We start from the raw sequence: 17,809 nt of genomic DNA on the forward strand, positions 1-17,809 counted from the left end.
GGTGGATATAGAGGCTCTCTCTTCCTGGTAATGAGCCATAGAAGAAGATGATATATAACAAATTCAAGCTGGTGTCTGGAAATGATCTTCCTATTTTTAGTAGAAGATTGTCCTGTATCCAGAGGAACTTCACATCCCTTACGACTCCAACAGACTTCATCTCTTCAACTTTAGCCAACAACTGCAGATTTATGGTGAGAAATGAGATTCTAACTTAATTCTAGTCTGATGTTTGGTTCAATAGCTCTTTATTGAAAGTCACTTACCCACGATTCTATATTATCTCCACTAAATTAAATGTCACAATTGCTGACATGGGAAATTGGGAGCAAAGATAATGGAAGTGGGAGTTATCTTGGAAGAGACAATTATTTCCCTTTGAAATTGAAGAGGTTGTTTACCTTTTCTCATCTCTAGAAAGCTTTCAGTTAAAGGCAACAGTTTCAGATAAGAAATTTTAGTCCTCGTTAGTAAATGAATATTATACAGTTAAAACTTGCTCCTTATTAATAAAATTATGAATCCAAAGCTTCAAACTTTTAAGGCTTCGTTCTAGCTAAAAAGTGTCCCTCCTAAGGTTCAATTTTTTCTTTGACTAGTTGTTTAAAATAGATTATGCATTAAGGAATTCTTACTTTATTGTAATATAATCCTAGTTGATTAAGTTTGTATTTTTTTGTGAAAATGAAATTGAGACTACAAATCATCTTCTCCTTCATTGTAAACCAGTGTGGAAATTATGGATGAAATTTTCAGATTGATGGGGTATTAGTGGTTGTCTTCCCTGTATGGATGATCTATTACATTAGTAACCCAACCTAGTGTTTGAAAAATTCTAATATAAAGTTTGGTCTGTGCTTTCTTGTTGTGTTAGTTAGAGTATATAACTTATGAGGAATAAGGTTATCTTCAATGATGGAACCGCAACCTTCGAGGGCAGCTTCCCCTTGATTCTATATTATCTCTCTAATCTACAGATAAGTTTTTTATGGCTATTGAAACTAATTTAATTGCGGGGCCTGAAGATATTATAAATTGGTCTAATAATACCAAATCAAGGCTTTAAGTGTGCCGAATCAGCTCCTTCAATCTCAATGCTATTTTCTGATTTATGTCTTTTGGCTTTCTATTTTTTATTGTCTGTGTTTGTTTTTTCTATTTTTCTTTTTTCTTGTCTCTCTTTTTTTTTTTTTACTACTTTCTGCTTAGCCACTTCAATATAACAACTTCTTCCCCAAAAAACAAAAAAAAAAAAAAAAAAAAAAGAGGCAAACAAGAGACCACAAGTAGACCTATAAGCCAAAAGGAGCTGAAAACTACAAAGAACTATGCAAACAAGGCCCTCGATAAACGAAAATATAAACCTTGGCTTGGAGAAGGCCTAATGTAACGAAGAACATGGACAACAACATTGGTGCAATTAAATTGATTTTTAGCCATTGTATAAAAATTTATAAGGCAACTAAAAGTTTCTGATTTCATACGCATGAGATAGATCCATGTAGTATGTGAGTAGTCATCCACAATTGTTAAAAAATAATAGGCACCTGAATGTGAAGTTGTAGGATAACCACCCTATATATCACAATAAATCTGATCAAAACAAAATATGCTCTTATTAGTATTCAAAAAGAAAGGTAAACGCGTGTGTCTTGCTCTAGCACAAACATCACAAGGCAAATGTGATTTTAGAATATGTTTTACTATAGCACAAACATCACAAGGCAAATGTGATTTTGGAATATTTAAGGTTGTTGGAATACTTGAAATAGAATGGTGATCAAGTCATTGATGCCAAAGAGTAGAGTCAGAAATACGTTGAGAATGGAAAACTAAGGTAGAGAAAGGTTTGTAGTAGTAAAGTCCATCTCGTACTTCACCTATTCCAATCAGCTTCCTTGTGAATAGGTCCTAAAAAACACAAAAGTTAGAAAACAAATAGCAACATAGTTGAGAGTATTGATGAGTTTGTTGATGGATAATAGATTGAATTTAAATTATAATATGTATAAATTAGGAAGAGAAATACGCAATGTGCCAGTATAAGTGATAGAGACGATGTCACCATTTAGAAGTGTAATAGGGCATTATTGATTAAAATATTGAGTATTATCAAGAGATGAAAAACTGGAAGTCATATGATCTGAGGCTCCTGAATCAATAATCCATTCACAGTTAGAAAAGGAAGTAGAGTGAAAGGAGACAAGGTTACCAGCAAAGTTAACAGAGTTGGTGTTCGCATGTGATGAGAATTCCAAGAGTCAATTGTATTGATCACTTGTAAGGCTAGGGATAGCTATCTCATAAGAGGTTGAAGGACCAATTATAATATTTTTAGTTTTTGAGGAACCAGTTGGAGTGGAAGAACCAATGACATTATTTGCTACCTTTGACCAACCAGTTATTCTAGCAAGTGTTCCATGAGGTTGAGGTTTGTTGCTGGGATATCCATTGAGCTTATAACAGTAGGCTCTCTAGTGACTATCACAGTCACAATAATCATATTTTGGACTACTACGCCCTTGCCCTTTACTGTCAAAATGATAAGAAAGGTGATGAGGAACCATCATAGCGGTAAACTCAGTTGGAATACTGGGAATATTAAAAAGGCATTGTTTCTCTTTTTGATGCAAGATTGAATATACCTTGTTAATAGGAGGTAAAGAATCCATGGCCAAAACTTAGCTACGAATTGAAGCGTACGAGTCATGCAACCTTATTAAAAACTAAAAAAACACATTTAGTATCTTGCATGTGATTCAAATCTATTAAGATGCTATAAGTGTATTGTGGTATGGGAGTGAGCATGGCTAGTTCATCCCAATAACCTTTAAGTGTTGTAAAGTATATAGAAATGGTCATAGACCCTTGAGTGAGAGTAGCAATGTCGCGTTTTAATTTGAAGTTCTTAGATTGTTGCTTTGAGAGAAACGATCCTCAAGATTGAGCCATACATCATGGGAGCAAGCGTGGTAGATTAAACTATTAACAATGGATTTATCAATAGAATTGAGAATCTATGATAAGACCATGTCATTACAACATTCGTGCAATTGAGTTTCTGCTATAGAAGATGTTGGCTTGAAAAGAGAGTATCGTTAAGAAAAACTAATTTGTTTTTGGCATTCAAGGCCATTTTCATTGCCCTCTTTCAAGTAGGATAATTTTCATTATTAATAAGAGTAGAGACTAAAATGACACTAGGTTGATCAACGGAGTAAAAGAAATATGGTGAGAATATGTCTTGAATAGATGGAGATGTGAAAGAGGAGGCTGCCTGGGATGTGGTATTTGACGTTGTTATAAAAAATATCTAGGAAATATGCTTATAGAAATACACAGAGAATCTGCTCTAATATCATGTAAGAAAAAGAAAATTATTCTATTTGTTATATTATTACAATATTATATATTACATGAGGAAGGGAACACGATACTATATCTCAAGTAATGAATGCTAAATATGTAATGAATGCTATATATTTGTTAATAATTTCAAGGATCAAGCCAAAATAAATATGCTAACAACCTAGAATAATCTATAGATGGAGAGTGAATATATGCTGTACTTATATGACATGAGCAAAGAAGAGTCCATAGAGCTTCCTCAACCTACCGTCAATAATTATCCTGTCCAGCGCTGAGTCAGCATAAGAGAATTCTTAGCAACGAAGAATTTAATCAATCGGAGTCCAGTAATATATCCTTTCTCTAATAATATTATGTGGTAGGAATATGATACGAAGAATAAGGAGTTCATTTGTTTGCCTTCTCTTTTTCTTTTTTCTTTTTTCTTTTTATTATTGTTATAAATATTTTTTAAAGTTGTTTTTTAAATTATATTAAAATAATATTTATTTTATTTTTTAAATTTATTTCTATATCAACACTAAAAATATAAAAACATAAAAAATTAATTTAAATTTTTTAAGTTTTGCAAAAACACTAAAATTAAAAAATTTTCTATATTATCAATGACTTGTTTAAAAGATCTGAAAGTATTTTAGACCGGATATTTGAGTTTTTTTTATTGTAAAAAGAATAGTATTACTATATTTCTTTTAATCTAAAATACCATTATAATGGTATTCTAACTTACTAATTACGCTCTCTCTATTATTATAAAAATAAAAAAGCAAAAGAAACAAGAGTATGTATATAAATATGACCATTTTATTGGATTAATTAAATTGTGGGATATGCTCCCAAGGTTCAGCGGACCTCGCCGTCCTTGCCCTAGAAGTTGTTGATGGGCTCATCTTTTTGTTATGCCACGTGGATTTCATTATGTGAAGACGGTAGCACACATTGCACTGTACACCAACCCTAACGAGCCTTGCTAACACCCATCTTATGCCTCCATGGTCCGCTCTAAAGTCCAGCCTTTACATCCCACTTAAATCTTCTTCTTTTTTCAAGCATATCTTTGCATTATACTTATATTCACATAAATTTATTTTTTTCATATTAAACTTAAAAATATATAAAATTTTAAATAAATATCATTAAATATTTATTTAAAATCTTTTTATGAAAAATTTATCCGCATACAAATTAGTTTTATTGATATTCTTATCAACATGTTTATTATCCTATTAAAATAAATTGGATTAAATGCATGTTAAATTCATGAATATATACATCATTTCAAATCTATTTTTTTTTGTTTTATAAAAAGATTATATTTAAGCTATAACTATAAGCACTTACTCGGTAATAATTTAAAATTTATCAATTATCTTTTCATAAATAAAAAATTATAATACTCAAGATGACAAGATGTAATTATCAGTACTTATTTGATAAAAAAAATAAATCCAAAATTCATTAAATAGATCTTAAAAATTATCGCTCGATCGCCGTAGGATTTATCTTCCACCGAATCATGAAAAAACGTAATTTCCAGTAACGTAAATCAATCACAGAAATAGAATACGTTCGCATTACCGACGTGATCATCAAGAATCTCACAAAAACCCCATGAGCCGAGCCACACCTAACCTTCTATCAAGCCCAAATTCGTAAATAGCCGAACAAAAACACACACACACAATAATATAATACTCTAGATTAAGATTACACTCTCTTCGTTGCTGAACGGCTGTTAAAATAAACACCCAGAGCCAGTCTCTCAAGAAACCCCACTGAGACAGAGACGACACCATCTTCGTCCAGTCCTTTCCTCGTTGTTCATTCTCTCCGTTAATCAAAACCACGCGGTTTCACTCTTTCCGACAACGATCTCATGCCTTCTCCCCTACCTTAAAGTTTCCCAGTCGGGGAGAGCAGAATCATCACCGTTCATCAAATGTCTCTTCCCCAATCACCCACCGCTGATTCTCTTCATCAACAGCGCTCCTCCACCGTTGATCACCGTGTCTCTTCCAAACGCAAACTAGACGATGTGGATGACAACGACGCCGTTTTCTCTGACTTAATCTCTGTCAGGATGCGTAAAGACGACACCGAGTCATCGACCGGCAACAATCAAGAACAACAACAACCTCCCTCCATCTCCTCCACCAATCAGCTCTCCACACGTGTCTCCGACGCCTCCACCTCTTCATCATCCACCAACTTCCCCTCCTCCGCCATGGGGACCGCCACACCCTCGCCGCTGCGGAGGTCGCAATCAAGACTCCAATTCTTCATCAGAATGATCTCCGATGCAACTCATGTTGTGATCAACGCGAACTCGAGCGATTCTGTTAAATCACTCCACGAACGGATTCGCGAGATGACCGGAATTCCGGTGATAGAGCAGAGATTAATCTACTTAGGTAAGCAATTGCAATACGAGAACAAACTCTCCGATTGCTCTATTGAGAACGATTCGATTCTTCATTTAGTCGGTCGAATGCGTAGCACTAGGCATCCTCGTACTTGTCAATTGATTAATGATATGGTTTCTTACATTAGTCGGATTTGTAAGCCTATATTTCCGTGTGGTGTTCATCCTTACACGTCAAAGCATATAAAGGATTTGATGTATGAGTTCTTTAGTTTGACGCCCAAGGATGATAATGAGGATGCTTCGGGGCACTTGAATGTTTTTTTGTCCAATAGTGCACCGGCTGCGCTAGTTGCACTTTATGTTTCGAGTATTAAAGGGAATAAGGAGTGTGCGGAGGATGCTGTTAAGTACTTTTTGAATTCGTGTAGGGATTCGTTGCCTAAGAATTTGCATTTACAATGTGTGCCGATTGTGATGGAGTTTTGTAATGTGCTATTAAGTACTTTTTGCATTCGTTGCCTAAGAATTTGCATTTACAGTGTGTGCCGATTGTGATGGAGTTTTGTAATTTGTTGAGGAAGGTTGGGAGTGACGATCCGTTGTATGTTGTTTGTAGGAGTTGTCTTGGTTCGTTGTTGGAGAATGGTGGGGGTACGTGTGGGTGGAGGTATCATGGAGGGGAGAAGGGGAAGGGAGTTGTTATGCAGGAGATTTTTCCATTTGTTAGTGAGTTGGGGAGCAAGTTGTTTAAAGATTTGATGGGAAGTGTGGTGGAGAGTATGGGGCCATCGGAGGCTGATGTTAAGGATTTTTCGACGTTTTTGATACCATTGCATAGTGTGATCTCTGAGCAAAGGGGATTTAGGAGTCCAATTTCGATGCCTTTGAACAAGAGGGCATTTAATTTTCCATTGTATGCGAAAGAAATTGAGCAGCTTCATGTGATACTCATTGATTTGCTAAATATTATGGAGAAATGTCTTGGGAAAATGCAGGATTCTTTGAATTTGAAAACGAATGGAGAAGGTGAGTTGAATCATACAGGTTGGTCCCAATATTTGTTTATTTTGAAGGAGTTGAATAACATTGCTAAACTTTATAAGGGTGCTGAGGAAAAGTTTTGGACGGTTTTGAGGCTTAGAAAAGCTTCCTTGTGTGTGCTGATTGTTAGATATGCTAAACGAACTGATGATCATCAGTGGCTTCTTCAGCATAAGGATGTGACTGATTTTGAGTCTAGGAGGCATTTGGCTATGATGATGTTCCCTGAGGTGAAAGAAGATTATGAGGAGCTGCACGAGATGCTCATTGATCGGCCGCAATTGTTGGCGGAGTCATTTGAGTACATAGTGCATGCCGAATCAGATACACTGCATGGTGGTTTACTTATGGAATTTAAAAATGAGGAAGCAACTGGTCCTGGTGTATTGCGTGAGTGGTTTTTCTTGGTTACACAAGCTATATTCGATCCTCAAAATGCCCTTTTTGTGGCATGCCCAAGTGATCGTAGAAGGTTCTATCCTAATCCTGGTAAGCTTCTGCTGCCTTTTTAATAAATGCTTTACCTGAACAATGTGTAGGCTTTCCTATAGGTTTTATCTTTTCTTGATTGAATGTAGTTCGAGATGATGAAAATTCATAAACAATATGTTGAACTTCACTGTGTCTAGTGTGGCACACAAGCATCATGTTTGTAACATTGATTTGCATATATTCACACGGGAAAATAAAAATATACTTAGAGAATATAGATGTGCAGTTCCTGCTATTATAGGAACTTACATTTAATGTGTAATGATGTTACAAGTGGGTGAGTTCATCTGAAATTGCTCAACCTAAATTATTTTGGAAGTCAAAATCAGGATTGGAACAATGATTGTTGGATGGTTCAATAGTTTTAACATTCGTCCATGCTTTATCCATCACTCACAGCCAGGAAGAGTTACACCTAAATATGGAGAATGTGAAACTTAATATTAAATTTAGGTCATAATTTGGATTGAAATAACAATTTTAAGAAGTAAGAAGGTTGGAGAGTTTTCCTACACTTGATCGAATACTGTGGGGCTTAATCTTTTATATTTGCTAATATTGTTTGGTATTTAACTGTAGGAGAGATTAGTCATTGCACTCTGTTAGTGCTCTATCACTAACATTTATTGGTATAAATGGTGTTTACCATGTGGGTCCATGGCAATGTGGGATAAAGGAGCATTGCATCCTATAGAATAAGTTTCCTAGCATAAATTTGTTAAGCTCTAATTGCTGAACCTTTTGTTTCACGAATATTTTATTGTGAAATACCTGAGCCCCTGGTATTGTTCTACATGAATGTTTTCCATTTTCTCCAATTCTGTTATCTGAACTCATATTTTGACAAATATGTTATTGGTTCTGTTTGGAGGATTAACATGTATAATTACTCCTCTGCATTAAAGTTACATTGATGAGCTCTGAAATGCCTGTTCAAAGAATTATCATTGAGGTTTTTTATTGTGTTCTGGTTCTGGACTTAATTAAGTTCCATGGTCTTGGTTGGATTCAATTGTTGGCATGGTCAGCCACTAACAAACAAAGTATAAATATGGACTTCATTGTTTTCACTTCACGTGCAGCATCTAAGGTGGATCCCATGCACCTTGATTATTTCACATTCTCTGGTCGAGTGATTGCATTAGCTTTGATGCATAAAGTGCAAGTCGGCATTGTATTTGATCGGGCATTTTTCTTGCAATTGGCTGGGATGCGTATTACTTTGGAAGACATACGGGATGCAGATCCATGCTTGTATAGCAGTTGCAAACAGATTCTGCAAATGGATCCTGAGTTCATTGATTCAGATGCTTTGGGGCTGACATTTGTCAGAGAAGTTGAGGAGCTAGGATCCATAAAAGTTGTGGAACTTTGCCCTGGTGGGAAAGGCATTGTTGTAAATAGCAAGAACCGGGAGAAATATGTCAATCTGCTCATTCAACATCGCTTTGTCACATCTATTTCTGACCCTGTATCTCGATTTGCACGTGGTTTTTCTGATATTCTTTCAAACCCTGGGGAACAGAAACTCTTCTTCCAAAGCTTGGAGCTTGAAGATCTTGATTGGATGCTATATGGAAGTGAAAGTGCTATATGTGTGGAAGACTGGAAGGCTCACACTGAGTACAGCAGCTACAAGGAAACTGATCCTCAGATATCCTGGTTCTGGGAGGTATGATTTTGCATGCTTGCGTTCATGTTATATCTCAAATCTAAACCCTTTTTTTTTTCGGTATAGGTTCTTCTTCATCTCATAAATCTAGACTTTATAATCAGTTATAATCTTTATGGGATGGATGGTATATTTTCTTGGAAAACAATTATCTGTAGAATGCCGACTGTTTGTGTTCTTTTCTTTTTATATTTCTTGGAAGTAGCTTTTGTTCATTATTTGCTAACATGACAGAACAATCCTTTTCTGTATATCCTTACCAGGTGTGCTTCTGTTTTGCTAATTAAGTATAGCCTAAATACCATGTGAATTCAATTTTTTCTAATGTATGCTGGTGTGGAAAATGGGACATTTGAGGTTGTTTGCCAGTTCACCATTTGACTGCTGCATATCAGCTAATCACTTTGGTGCAATGTCTTAAATGCTGAAAGATGTCAGCTGTTGACACATTATAAATACTGAAGCAAATTCAAAGTGCTTTCCATGTTTGGCTTGTCACATCTACAGATCATTTTGAATCTCAAATGCTTAAGGTTGTGCCATGAATTCCTCAACAGAGTGATGATCGCATGATTAAGTAAGGAAGCATATTAGGAACTTAGTTTGTGTTTGCTAAGATCAAATTTAAGAGTTTTAAGTTATGTTATAATGGGAATTTTTGGTGTTGAAGTTTGAATTCATGGTATTCATGCAGGCATTTACACAAATACAAATGTCAAAATGTTGAGCATGTATGTTATATTGACTGCATATATACATGGGAAGGGGGAAAAAATTGTTGCTGTGAAATTAGAGTATGGTGGGTGTAGTTGGATTTCTTATGTGCTTCCACAAGTGTGCTAGACTTTGGGAGGTAAGGCCAGAGTTGGAACAATTGTGGATTTTGTTTCCATACTTCCGTTGGTTCCTCTTTCTGTGGGGTTGTGAATGGGCAGGGCATGGGAGTGGTGTTTTATTTGTCAAAATATTGATTTTATATCCATTAAGGAATTTTCTGTATTTTACAAGGTTTTTCTTTTGTACCAGATGGGCTGTTTATCCAATCAGCAATTTGGGGTTTAACTGATTTTTTTGTTAGGTGATAAAATTGAGTATGTGGTTTCCCTTTGAACTTTAATGTGCCGCTAATGTTGGTCCATCAGGTTTTATTGTCTCATAAAAATATTCCAGGTGAGAGTTGAAATGAGGGTGGATTTTGTTTCTTTTAATTTCTTGCTTTGCAGAGTGAGCTGAACGAAACAGAAATAAGGTACTTTATGTTTTGAAAATCAGCCTTAAGGTAGATATGCCTATTCAGCTAGTTGGTCATTGGTCATAACAAAAGCATATCTCTGAAAACAGTGTGGGATTTGATTGATGCTCATTTGATAAAGCACTGTTTTTGAGAAAGTTTGTTATTCCATTCAGGTCTTTAATAGGTCCTCCTCACTCTTTATCCTTGTGTATCAGGCATGTCCTTATTCCATCACCAGCGTGGAATAACCATATTAATTAATTTGCTAGTCATCAAAAACAGAGGATGTGGGTTTCCCATGAACTTTGATTGATCACCAATGGTAGCATGCCTCATTTTTGGTTGGTTCATAATATACTCAACAAATGACACTCAAGGTACTTGAGAGAAACTAGTAAATAATCATGCACTCCATGGAAGAGGTAGCCAAACCCACATAGAGAGCTCCACTCAATATACTGAGTTTTATTGCAGAAGTCTCCATAGTACTATTTTTTGCTTTTGATCTTAAAAATGTTCATGAGAATGATATGAGTAAGTGAGAACCATATTGGCCTGCATTTGCATTCCTGGACCTTGAGTTTTTTACCAGTCAGCTGCAGTTGAGATAGTCCCACATTTCTCATACGTAATGGTAAAAAGTTCTGTCAGGGCAAAAGCATTGCTTTTTATTTTATTTATCCTCTTCCTGAACATCTTGCAGATTGTTGGGGGAATGTCAGCAGATCAGAGAAAGGTTCTTCTCTTCTTTTGGACCTCGGTGAAGTATCTACCTGTTGAGGGTTTCCGTGGTTTGGCCTCACGGCTTTACATTTACAAGTCCACAGAACCACCTGATCACCTTCCTTCATCTCATACATGCTTTTACCGGTTGTGTTTCCCACCTTATCCCTCCATGGCTATCATGCAAGATCGCCTCCGCGTCATCACCCAAGAACATGTTGGATGCAGTTTTGGCACTTGGTAATGCATTGGGTACATTCACTTTCAGGGTAAACAAGGGTTCTAACTGCACATAGAAAAGATTTCATCTCAGCTTGTACAGATAGGTTTATGTCGTCAGTTTAATTAGACTATGTAAGAAAGTCTCGTAGTTAATTTATGTTTCCTCCAGGAAAGTTGCGATGTCATTGCTCTTTTTGTCAAACTGTTAATATAGGTATAGCGTAAATAATGCTACTGGGGGCTAGAAGGAAGAAAATTTCTATGCTCCCAGATGGACTTCCTTCATCAGTAACAGTAGCTGCTTTTCTTGTCATGTAAGTACACAGATTAGGCAATGACATCCAAATTCATAGAAAGGTTATTACTCTCACTTCCCTCTTCTGCTCGTCTGAAATTATTGAATAATTCAACTGTCTCATTGAAAAAAGTACGTAATTTATTTTGTTGGTCAGTATATTATTGTCATCTAATGCTTGATTATATTTGTATTTGGCTATGTTCATGCCTAATTAGGGTTCTGTTTTGCTAATACAGCACGGTTCTTGTTACGACAAGATTCTCCGTGTTTCGCAAATTATTAGGTGATCTGACAGGTTATGTTCATCATGTGAAGGAGCATGATGAAACAACCTTTTCCCTGAAGGTCATTACAATCTTACATTGTCCATTGCATTTGTCTTACGAGAGGCACTGGACCGAATTTCTTGCCTGTTTCTGTATGAATCTTGTTACGGATTATCGAGTTGTTTGGAGTTGGTCTTTGATATGTCGTTTCAAAGCATAGAGCTACATGATGAAGCTTATTCCACAGCAGTTATATTGATAGATATGTGTTTTATTGTTCTGGCACTAAGCTTTTGTCACCATTCATAGAGGGGCCTGAGCCAGTTGTTTGGAGTTGGTCTTTGATATGTTGTTTCAAAGTATAGAGCTACATGATGAAGCTTATTCTACAGTAGTTATATTGATAGATATTTGTTTTATTGTTCTGGCACTAAGCTGTTGTCACCATTCATAGAGGGGCCTGAGCCACCTGACATTACATATCTTTCCATTGGAAAACAGACCAGTGTTAACTTGTCTTAGCCTCCAAGATTCAATATCACACGTAACCAAGATTTGTGGCGTAGCTACTTTGCCATGTTGATAAGCAAATAAAAAGCCTGGAAGGTTTAATTGGGAAATTACTTCTGTGCTTGAGAAAAAATGAGATATTTCATCAAAATCACAGTTTGATGTAATGGTAGTGGTAATGCTGTTGCGGTCCTTTTTTCTTTGTGTGGGTTCCAAGAGGAGTTTCAATCCGTGCTATTGTATAGATATCATTTGGTATTGCGGTTTGATTGTTTTCCATGTATATTAATTTAGTAAATTGATTTTTTTGTGAGTGTTTTATTTAGTAAAAAGCATTTATAATTTTACTTTTTTTCAAATAAAAAGCAGTTAGAACTAAATTACTAAACATAAAATCTTTAGTTATTGTTTCGAGAAGGAAAATATAGAAACAATGAAAATAAAAGGGAAATGTTCTTATATATTTATTTTAAAATGATAAATATTTATTTCAAGATTTTCATACATAAATTTATTTTATATCCCGACTCTCCAGCTAAATATAAAATTAAGAGTTACACCTAAAATCTTTAGTTATTATTTTTATGTTACATTTGGTTAAAAATCTTGTATCTCCCACTGCTATTGAGCATAATATCAACCTGTTAGACAAGATATCATGTTCAACTCTTAATGTTTCCTATATGAATAGGATTGTGATATTTCCGTTTAGTAAAAATTTTAAAGATTCCGATCACTCATTGTGTATCACATCTAGATAAAAATTTATCATAAATAAATAGATTATATAGATCATTTAGTGGATATTTTTATGACTTGGTAAGATACAGTTAAATCTAAAAAGAGATTGAATCACAACAGGTAAGCATGATAGCTATAAAAAATTATAACTTTTAATTTGATTATTATGTTTTTATAAAAGATTCTCGAAACCTGATTCCAGAGAAACATTGTACAAATCTATTCGCTACATGAAAATCCTCAAATTAAGCTTTAGCTCTCTTTCATTTTAGGTTTCTAGTTTTTCAAGGTGACTTGTAAATACTTATTAGATTATTTATTTTAAAATGATAAATATTTATTTCAAGATTTTCATACATAAATTTATTTTATATCCCGACTCTCCAGCTAAATATAAAATTAAGCGTTACACCTAAAATCTTTAGTTATTATTTTTATGTTACATTTGGTTAAAAATCTTGTATCTCCCACTGCTATTGAGCATAATATCAACCTGTTAGACAAGATATCATGTTCAACTCTTAATGTTTCCTATATGAATAGGATTGTGATATTTCCGTTTAGTAAAAATTTTAAAGATTCCGATCACTCATTGTGTATCACATCTAGATAAAAATTTATCATAAATAAATAGATTATATAGATCATTTAGTGGATATTTTTATGACTTGGTAAGATACAGTTAAATCTAAAAAGAGATTGAATCACAACAGGTAAGCATGATAGCTATAAAAAATTATAACTTTTAATTTGATTATTATGTTTTTATAAAAGATTCTCGAAACCTGATTCCAGAGAAACATTGTACAAATCTATTCGCTACATGAAAATCCTCAAATTAAGCTTTAGAATTATGTTTGAACTAGTTTTTATTTTTTTTTCTTTGATTTCATGATTTTAGCTCTCTTACATTTTTCATTTTAGGTTTCTAGTTTTTCAAGGTGACTTGTAAATACTTATTAGATTAATATTTCAGAAATAAAATAAGATTTTAGGGTTATAACTATATTTCAGCGAATTCGTTGTCTTTTGGTTCTAGCTACTTTCACCTGCACATCAGAATGGATTGGACATGGCATAGCAATCTATTATGTAAGTTTTATTGCTGCAAGGATGATTAGCATCCGCCTTCATGATTTATGCGATGGACTTTATAATAAAACCATGGCAATTCTTATTTCTCACAAAAAACCGAAGCATAGAAAACTAGCAGTAGCAAGTGCTCATTTACTAAACATAAACATAGCAATATAATTTTTATTATCAAGCCTAGATAGAGATCACATCATCACACCATTTCAAAACCAATAGAACTTATGGAAACCCGCATACATTCAAATTAACCCCATGCCACCATGAGTCATGGCCCTTGCAATGGCAACGTTCTTGCTGTGTGCTCTGACCTGGGCTGGCAAGTTGTAATCTGATGTGTGTTCGAAGTGCTTAGTATCGACTCTATAGCTTCCATATCCCATGATCCCATCCAAAACCCTTTCTGTAACCATAATCATAAATCAATAAACAGAGAAATGAAACAAAACAGAAACCTGAGGACTTTGACAGTGAAACCTAGAAGAAAAACAAAGACCCCACCCCACTAGTATCAATCACTTCATAGAACCAATCTATTCACTCAGTAGTCTGCACAGGAACTTCTGCGGTGGTTGTCTCTGCAGCTGGTGTCTCAGCTGGCTTCTCTTCTTCTGCTGGCTTCTCTTCCTCAACAGGAGCCGGTGCTGCCTCCTCTTTAGTCTCTTCGACAACAGTCTCCTCAGCAACAGCCTCTTCAGGCTTGTCCTCAGGAGTTTCTTCGGCTGCTGGGGCTGCAACCTCTTCAGGCTCAGTTTTTGCTGGTTCTCCTACAACCTCCTTGGTTTCAACCTCAACTGCAGGTTCAGCTTCAGGTTCTGCGGCTGGAGCATCAGCGGGTGCTGCTTCTGTTGGCTCTTCAGCTGCTGGCTCAGAGACAGGTGGTGCAGTTTCTGTTGTTGTCTCCTCAGTCTTGGTCACCTCAGGTACCTCTGTCTCAGGAATTGATGGAGCAGCTTCAACCTGCAACAAAAACCATACTGATATTTATCCCAAGGTGTATAAACAAACAGAAGAAAACTAGAAGGGTTTTTAGGATTCATATTTCCTTAATCTGTGTTGCTTTCTCTTGAGAACAAGAGCTTAGAACATGAATAGGATTCTTGAAAAGATCATCAGGAAAAGAAAAAAGAGAGTCAAGTGGCTTATAATTTTGTTGGTCTATGTCAAGAGGTAAAGTTGGTTGATCGAAACCAGAATTTTCAAATCTAGCTCAGAGAATAAATTGATCTATCACAGGATCTAGATGCAGAAACATTTGATCATAAAAGAAGTAGGAAAAAAACGTCAGTAATCAGAAAGATACTATCGCTCAAAAGGACTCAACAACAGGCACACGCACACACTGCATGAGTCTCAAGGTGATCTACCACAAGTGCTAGATCAAGAAATGGGTTGTAATGATAGACTAAGAGGCTTAAAGATTTGTGCCTGTAGGCAAGAAAAAAATTGATTTTTGCAGAAATATTTACCTCAACAGTGGCCATTTTGGAAAGCAAAGAGAGAACGATAGTAGGATTTGGAGGAGGATAGAAAGAAATTAAGAGAGGAGGGTATAGACACAAGTTAGGATGCTTGTGAGCTAGTGAAGTGGAGAGATGATCAATGCAAGAGCTATTTATAGAGGCGTGAAATGCATAGATTATTTACAGAATGAGAGCATGAGATCATAGGGAGCATGCTCACTTGGAGAATCGTTCAACTTGACACCTCATATTGCTGACAAGACACCTTAGCATGTCTTGCTAGTTGTAAATATGTTATTTTTTTTTTCATATAAAGTATGATTGAGATTAGAATTTTTATATGATTTTAATAGATGGAATTGACAAATGCTTAAATCAAATATGAATTGGCAATCCAAATGGTGGAGGCCATTTCATATATCAGCACCATACCTTTCTTTTGAGTGGGTTCCCATGTGTTCTTACTTTCTAGGAGGGCATAATGGAGGTTAATTACTGCCTAGATCATGTAATGCATTCATGTTTTGTATAGGATTTCTATTTGATTTTCTGTTAATTTGAAGTAGCCTAACCTTGCCCCTTTTCTTTTTTCTTTTTCTTTTTTTTTTTCATAGAATGGTTCCTCTTCTTTAATCGAATTATATTGATCATGCTGATATTTATTTTGAAGAGAATCCATTTTGTTCTTTTCTTATTTGAGAAGAGGTCTTTCTATTTTTAACATGTTTGTTTTAACATTTTAAATACAATTTTTTTTTAAATTTGAATTTTTTAAAATTATTTTTTAATATTTTAAAATCTTTTTAATATATTAGTGTAAAAAATAATAATAATAAAATATTATTTTAATATATTTACAAGCAAAAATCATTTTGAAAAGAAATATTATCGCAATGTTAAACACGCTTTCACACACCAAATTAATATAAGAGATACATTTTTAAAATGTTGGATAACATACTTAAAATGATTCAATAGCAAATATCAAATTAATATAGGAGATGTATTCCTAAAATGTTTGATTATATATTTAAAATGTTTTGACAATAAACTTAGTTTTAGTTAACATGTAAGGTAGTCTAAAAATATACTTACTATCAAACAAAAAATAAAAAAAACTAAAAAAAAGAGGGGAAAACATTGTTTTCATGGACATAACTTATTGTGGATAAAAATAATATTTTTTATTAAATTTATCTTTAAATAAATTTTATTCTTGAGTTAAATAAGATTGATTGGTTGAATATCCTTATTTCTTTTCTTCTTTTTGTTTTTTTATTTTCTTTTCTATAACGTTGCTTTAGCGAGCTTTCTCTTGAGAACAAGAGCTTAGAACATGAATAGGATTCTTGAAAAGATCATCAGGAAAAGAAAAAAGAGAGTCAAGTGGCTTATAATTTTGTTGGTCTATGTCAAGAGGTAAAGTTGGTTGATCGAAACCAGAATTTTCAAATCTAGCTCAGAGAATAAATTGATCTATCACAGGATCTAGATGCAGAAACATTTGATCATAAAAGAAGTAGGAAAAAAACGTCAGTAATCAGAAAGATACTATCGCTCAAAAGGACTCAACAACAGGCACACGCACACACTGCATGAGTCTCAAGGTGATCTACCACAAGTGCTAGATCAAGAAATGGGTTGTAATGATAGACTAAGAGGCTTAAAGATTTGTGCTTGTAGGCAAGAAAAAAATTGATTTTTGCAGAAATATTTACCTCAACAGTGGCCATTTTGGAAAGCAAAGAGAGAACGATAGTAGGATTTGGAGGAGGATAGAAAGAAATTAAGAGAGGAGGGTATAGACACAAGTTAGGATGCTTGTGAGCTAGTGAAGTGGAGAGATGATCAATGCAAGAGCTATTTATAGAGGGGTGAAATGCATAGATTATTTACAGAATGAGAGCATGAGATCATAGGGAGCATGCTCACTTGGAGAATCGTTCAACTTGACACCTCATATTGCTGACAAGACACCTTAGCATGTCTTGCTAGTTGTAAATATGTTATTTTTTTTTTCATATAAAGTATGATTGAGATTAGAATTTTTATATGATTTTAATAGATGGAATTGACAAATGCTTAAATCAAATATGAATTGGCAATCCAAATGGTGGAGGCCATTTCATATATCAGCACCATACCTTTCTTTTGAGTGGGTTCCCATGTGTTCTTACTTTCTAGGAGGGCATAATGGAGGTTAATTACTGCCTAGATCATGTAATGCATTCATGTTTTGTATAGGATTTCTATTTGATTTTCTGTTAATTTGAAGTAGCCTAACCTTGCCCCTTTTCTTTTTTCTTTTTTCTTTTTTTTTT

At 34.7% G+C, this 17,809-nt stretch overlaps 2 protein-coding genes and 1 long non-coding RNA gene across 7 annotated transcripts; 2 read left to right on the forward strand and 1 right to left on the reverse strand.

Annotated features, from left to right (window-relative positions):
- The first annotated feature begins 5,078 nt into the window (after window positions 1–5,078).
- Window positions 5,079–11,490, forward strand: LOC105109273 (E3 ubiquitin-protein ligase UPL5-like). Of its 4 annotated transcripts, none has more exons than XM_011003921.1 (4): window positions 5,079–6,196; window positions 6,274–7,264; window positions 8,350–8,939; window positions 10,877–11,490. In XM_011003921.1, exons 1-4 carry the CDS (start codon window positions 5,309–5,311, stop codon window positions 11,138–11,140), a joined length of 2,733 nt encoding a protein of 910 aa, XP_011002223.1. In that variant the 5' UTR covers window positions 5,079–5,308; the 3' UTR covers window positions 11,141–11,490. The 4 variants fall into 4 exon arrangements, with proteins under 4 accessions (XP_011002223.1, XP_011002220.1, XP_011002221.1 ...); XM_011003918.1 differs by having other exon boundaries at window positions 5,079–6,131; window positions 6,224–7,264; XM_011003919.1 differs by having other exon boundaries at window positions 5,079–6,131; window positions 6,224–7,264; window positions 8,497–8,939.
- Window positions 11,491–14,137: 2,647 nt separating this feature from the next.
- Window positions 14,138–17,344, reverse strand: LOC105109275 (major latex allergen Hev b 5-like). 2 transcript variants are annotated; one of them, XM_011003923.1, is made up of 2 exons: window positions 17,207–17,344; window positions 14,138–14,985 (listed from the first exon to the last, which is right to left on the reverse strand). In XM_011003923.1, exons 1-2 carry the CDS (start codon window positions 17,219–17,221, stop codon window positions 14,563–14,565), a joined length of 438 nt encoding a protein of 145 aa, XP_011002225.1. In that variant the 5' UTR covers window positions 17,222–17,344; the 3' UTR covers window positions 14,138–14,562. The 2 variants fall into 2 exon arrangements, with proteins under 2 accessions (XP_011002225.1, XP_011002224.1); XM_011003922.1 differs by lacking the exon at window positions 17,207–17,344 and adding an exon at window positions 15,495–15,632 and having other exon boundaries at window positions 14,160–14,985.
- LOC105109274 (uncharacterized) lies at window positions 14,992–16,858 on the forward strand. Its single transcript, XR_839215.1, has 2 exons — window positions 14,992–15,112; window positions 16,825–16,858. It is a non-coding gene; the product is annotated as an uncharacterized LOC105109274 (long non-coding RNA).
- Window positions 17,345–17,809: the final 465 nt, after the last annotated feature.

This window comes from Populus euphratica, unplaced genomic scaffold (genome assembly GCF_000495115.2).
Source record: "Populus euphratica unplaced genomic scaffold, PopEup_1.0 scaffold287.1, whole genome shotgun sequence".
Taxonomy (NCBI): domain Eukaryota; kingdom Viridiplantae; phylum Streptophyta; class Magnoliopsida; order Malpighiales; family Salicaceae; genus Populus; species Populus euphratica.

Excerpts from the sequence above, each read along its gene's own strand:
- LOC105109273 (XM_011003921.1), top strand. The coding sequence starts at position 5,309 with ATGTCTCTTCCCCAATCACCCACCGCTGATTCTCTTCATCAACAGCGC. Across the intron at positions 6,197-6,273 it reads AGAATTTGCATTTACAATGT|TGTGTGCCGATTGTGATGGA; the intron begins GTGCCGATTGTG and ends TTGCATTTACAG. Across the intron at positions 7,265-8,349 it reads AAGGTTCTATCCTAATCCTG|CATCTAAGGTGGATCCCATG; the intron begins GTAAGCTTCTGC and ends CTTCACGTGCAG.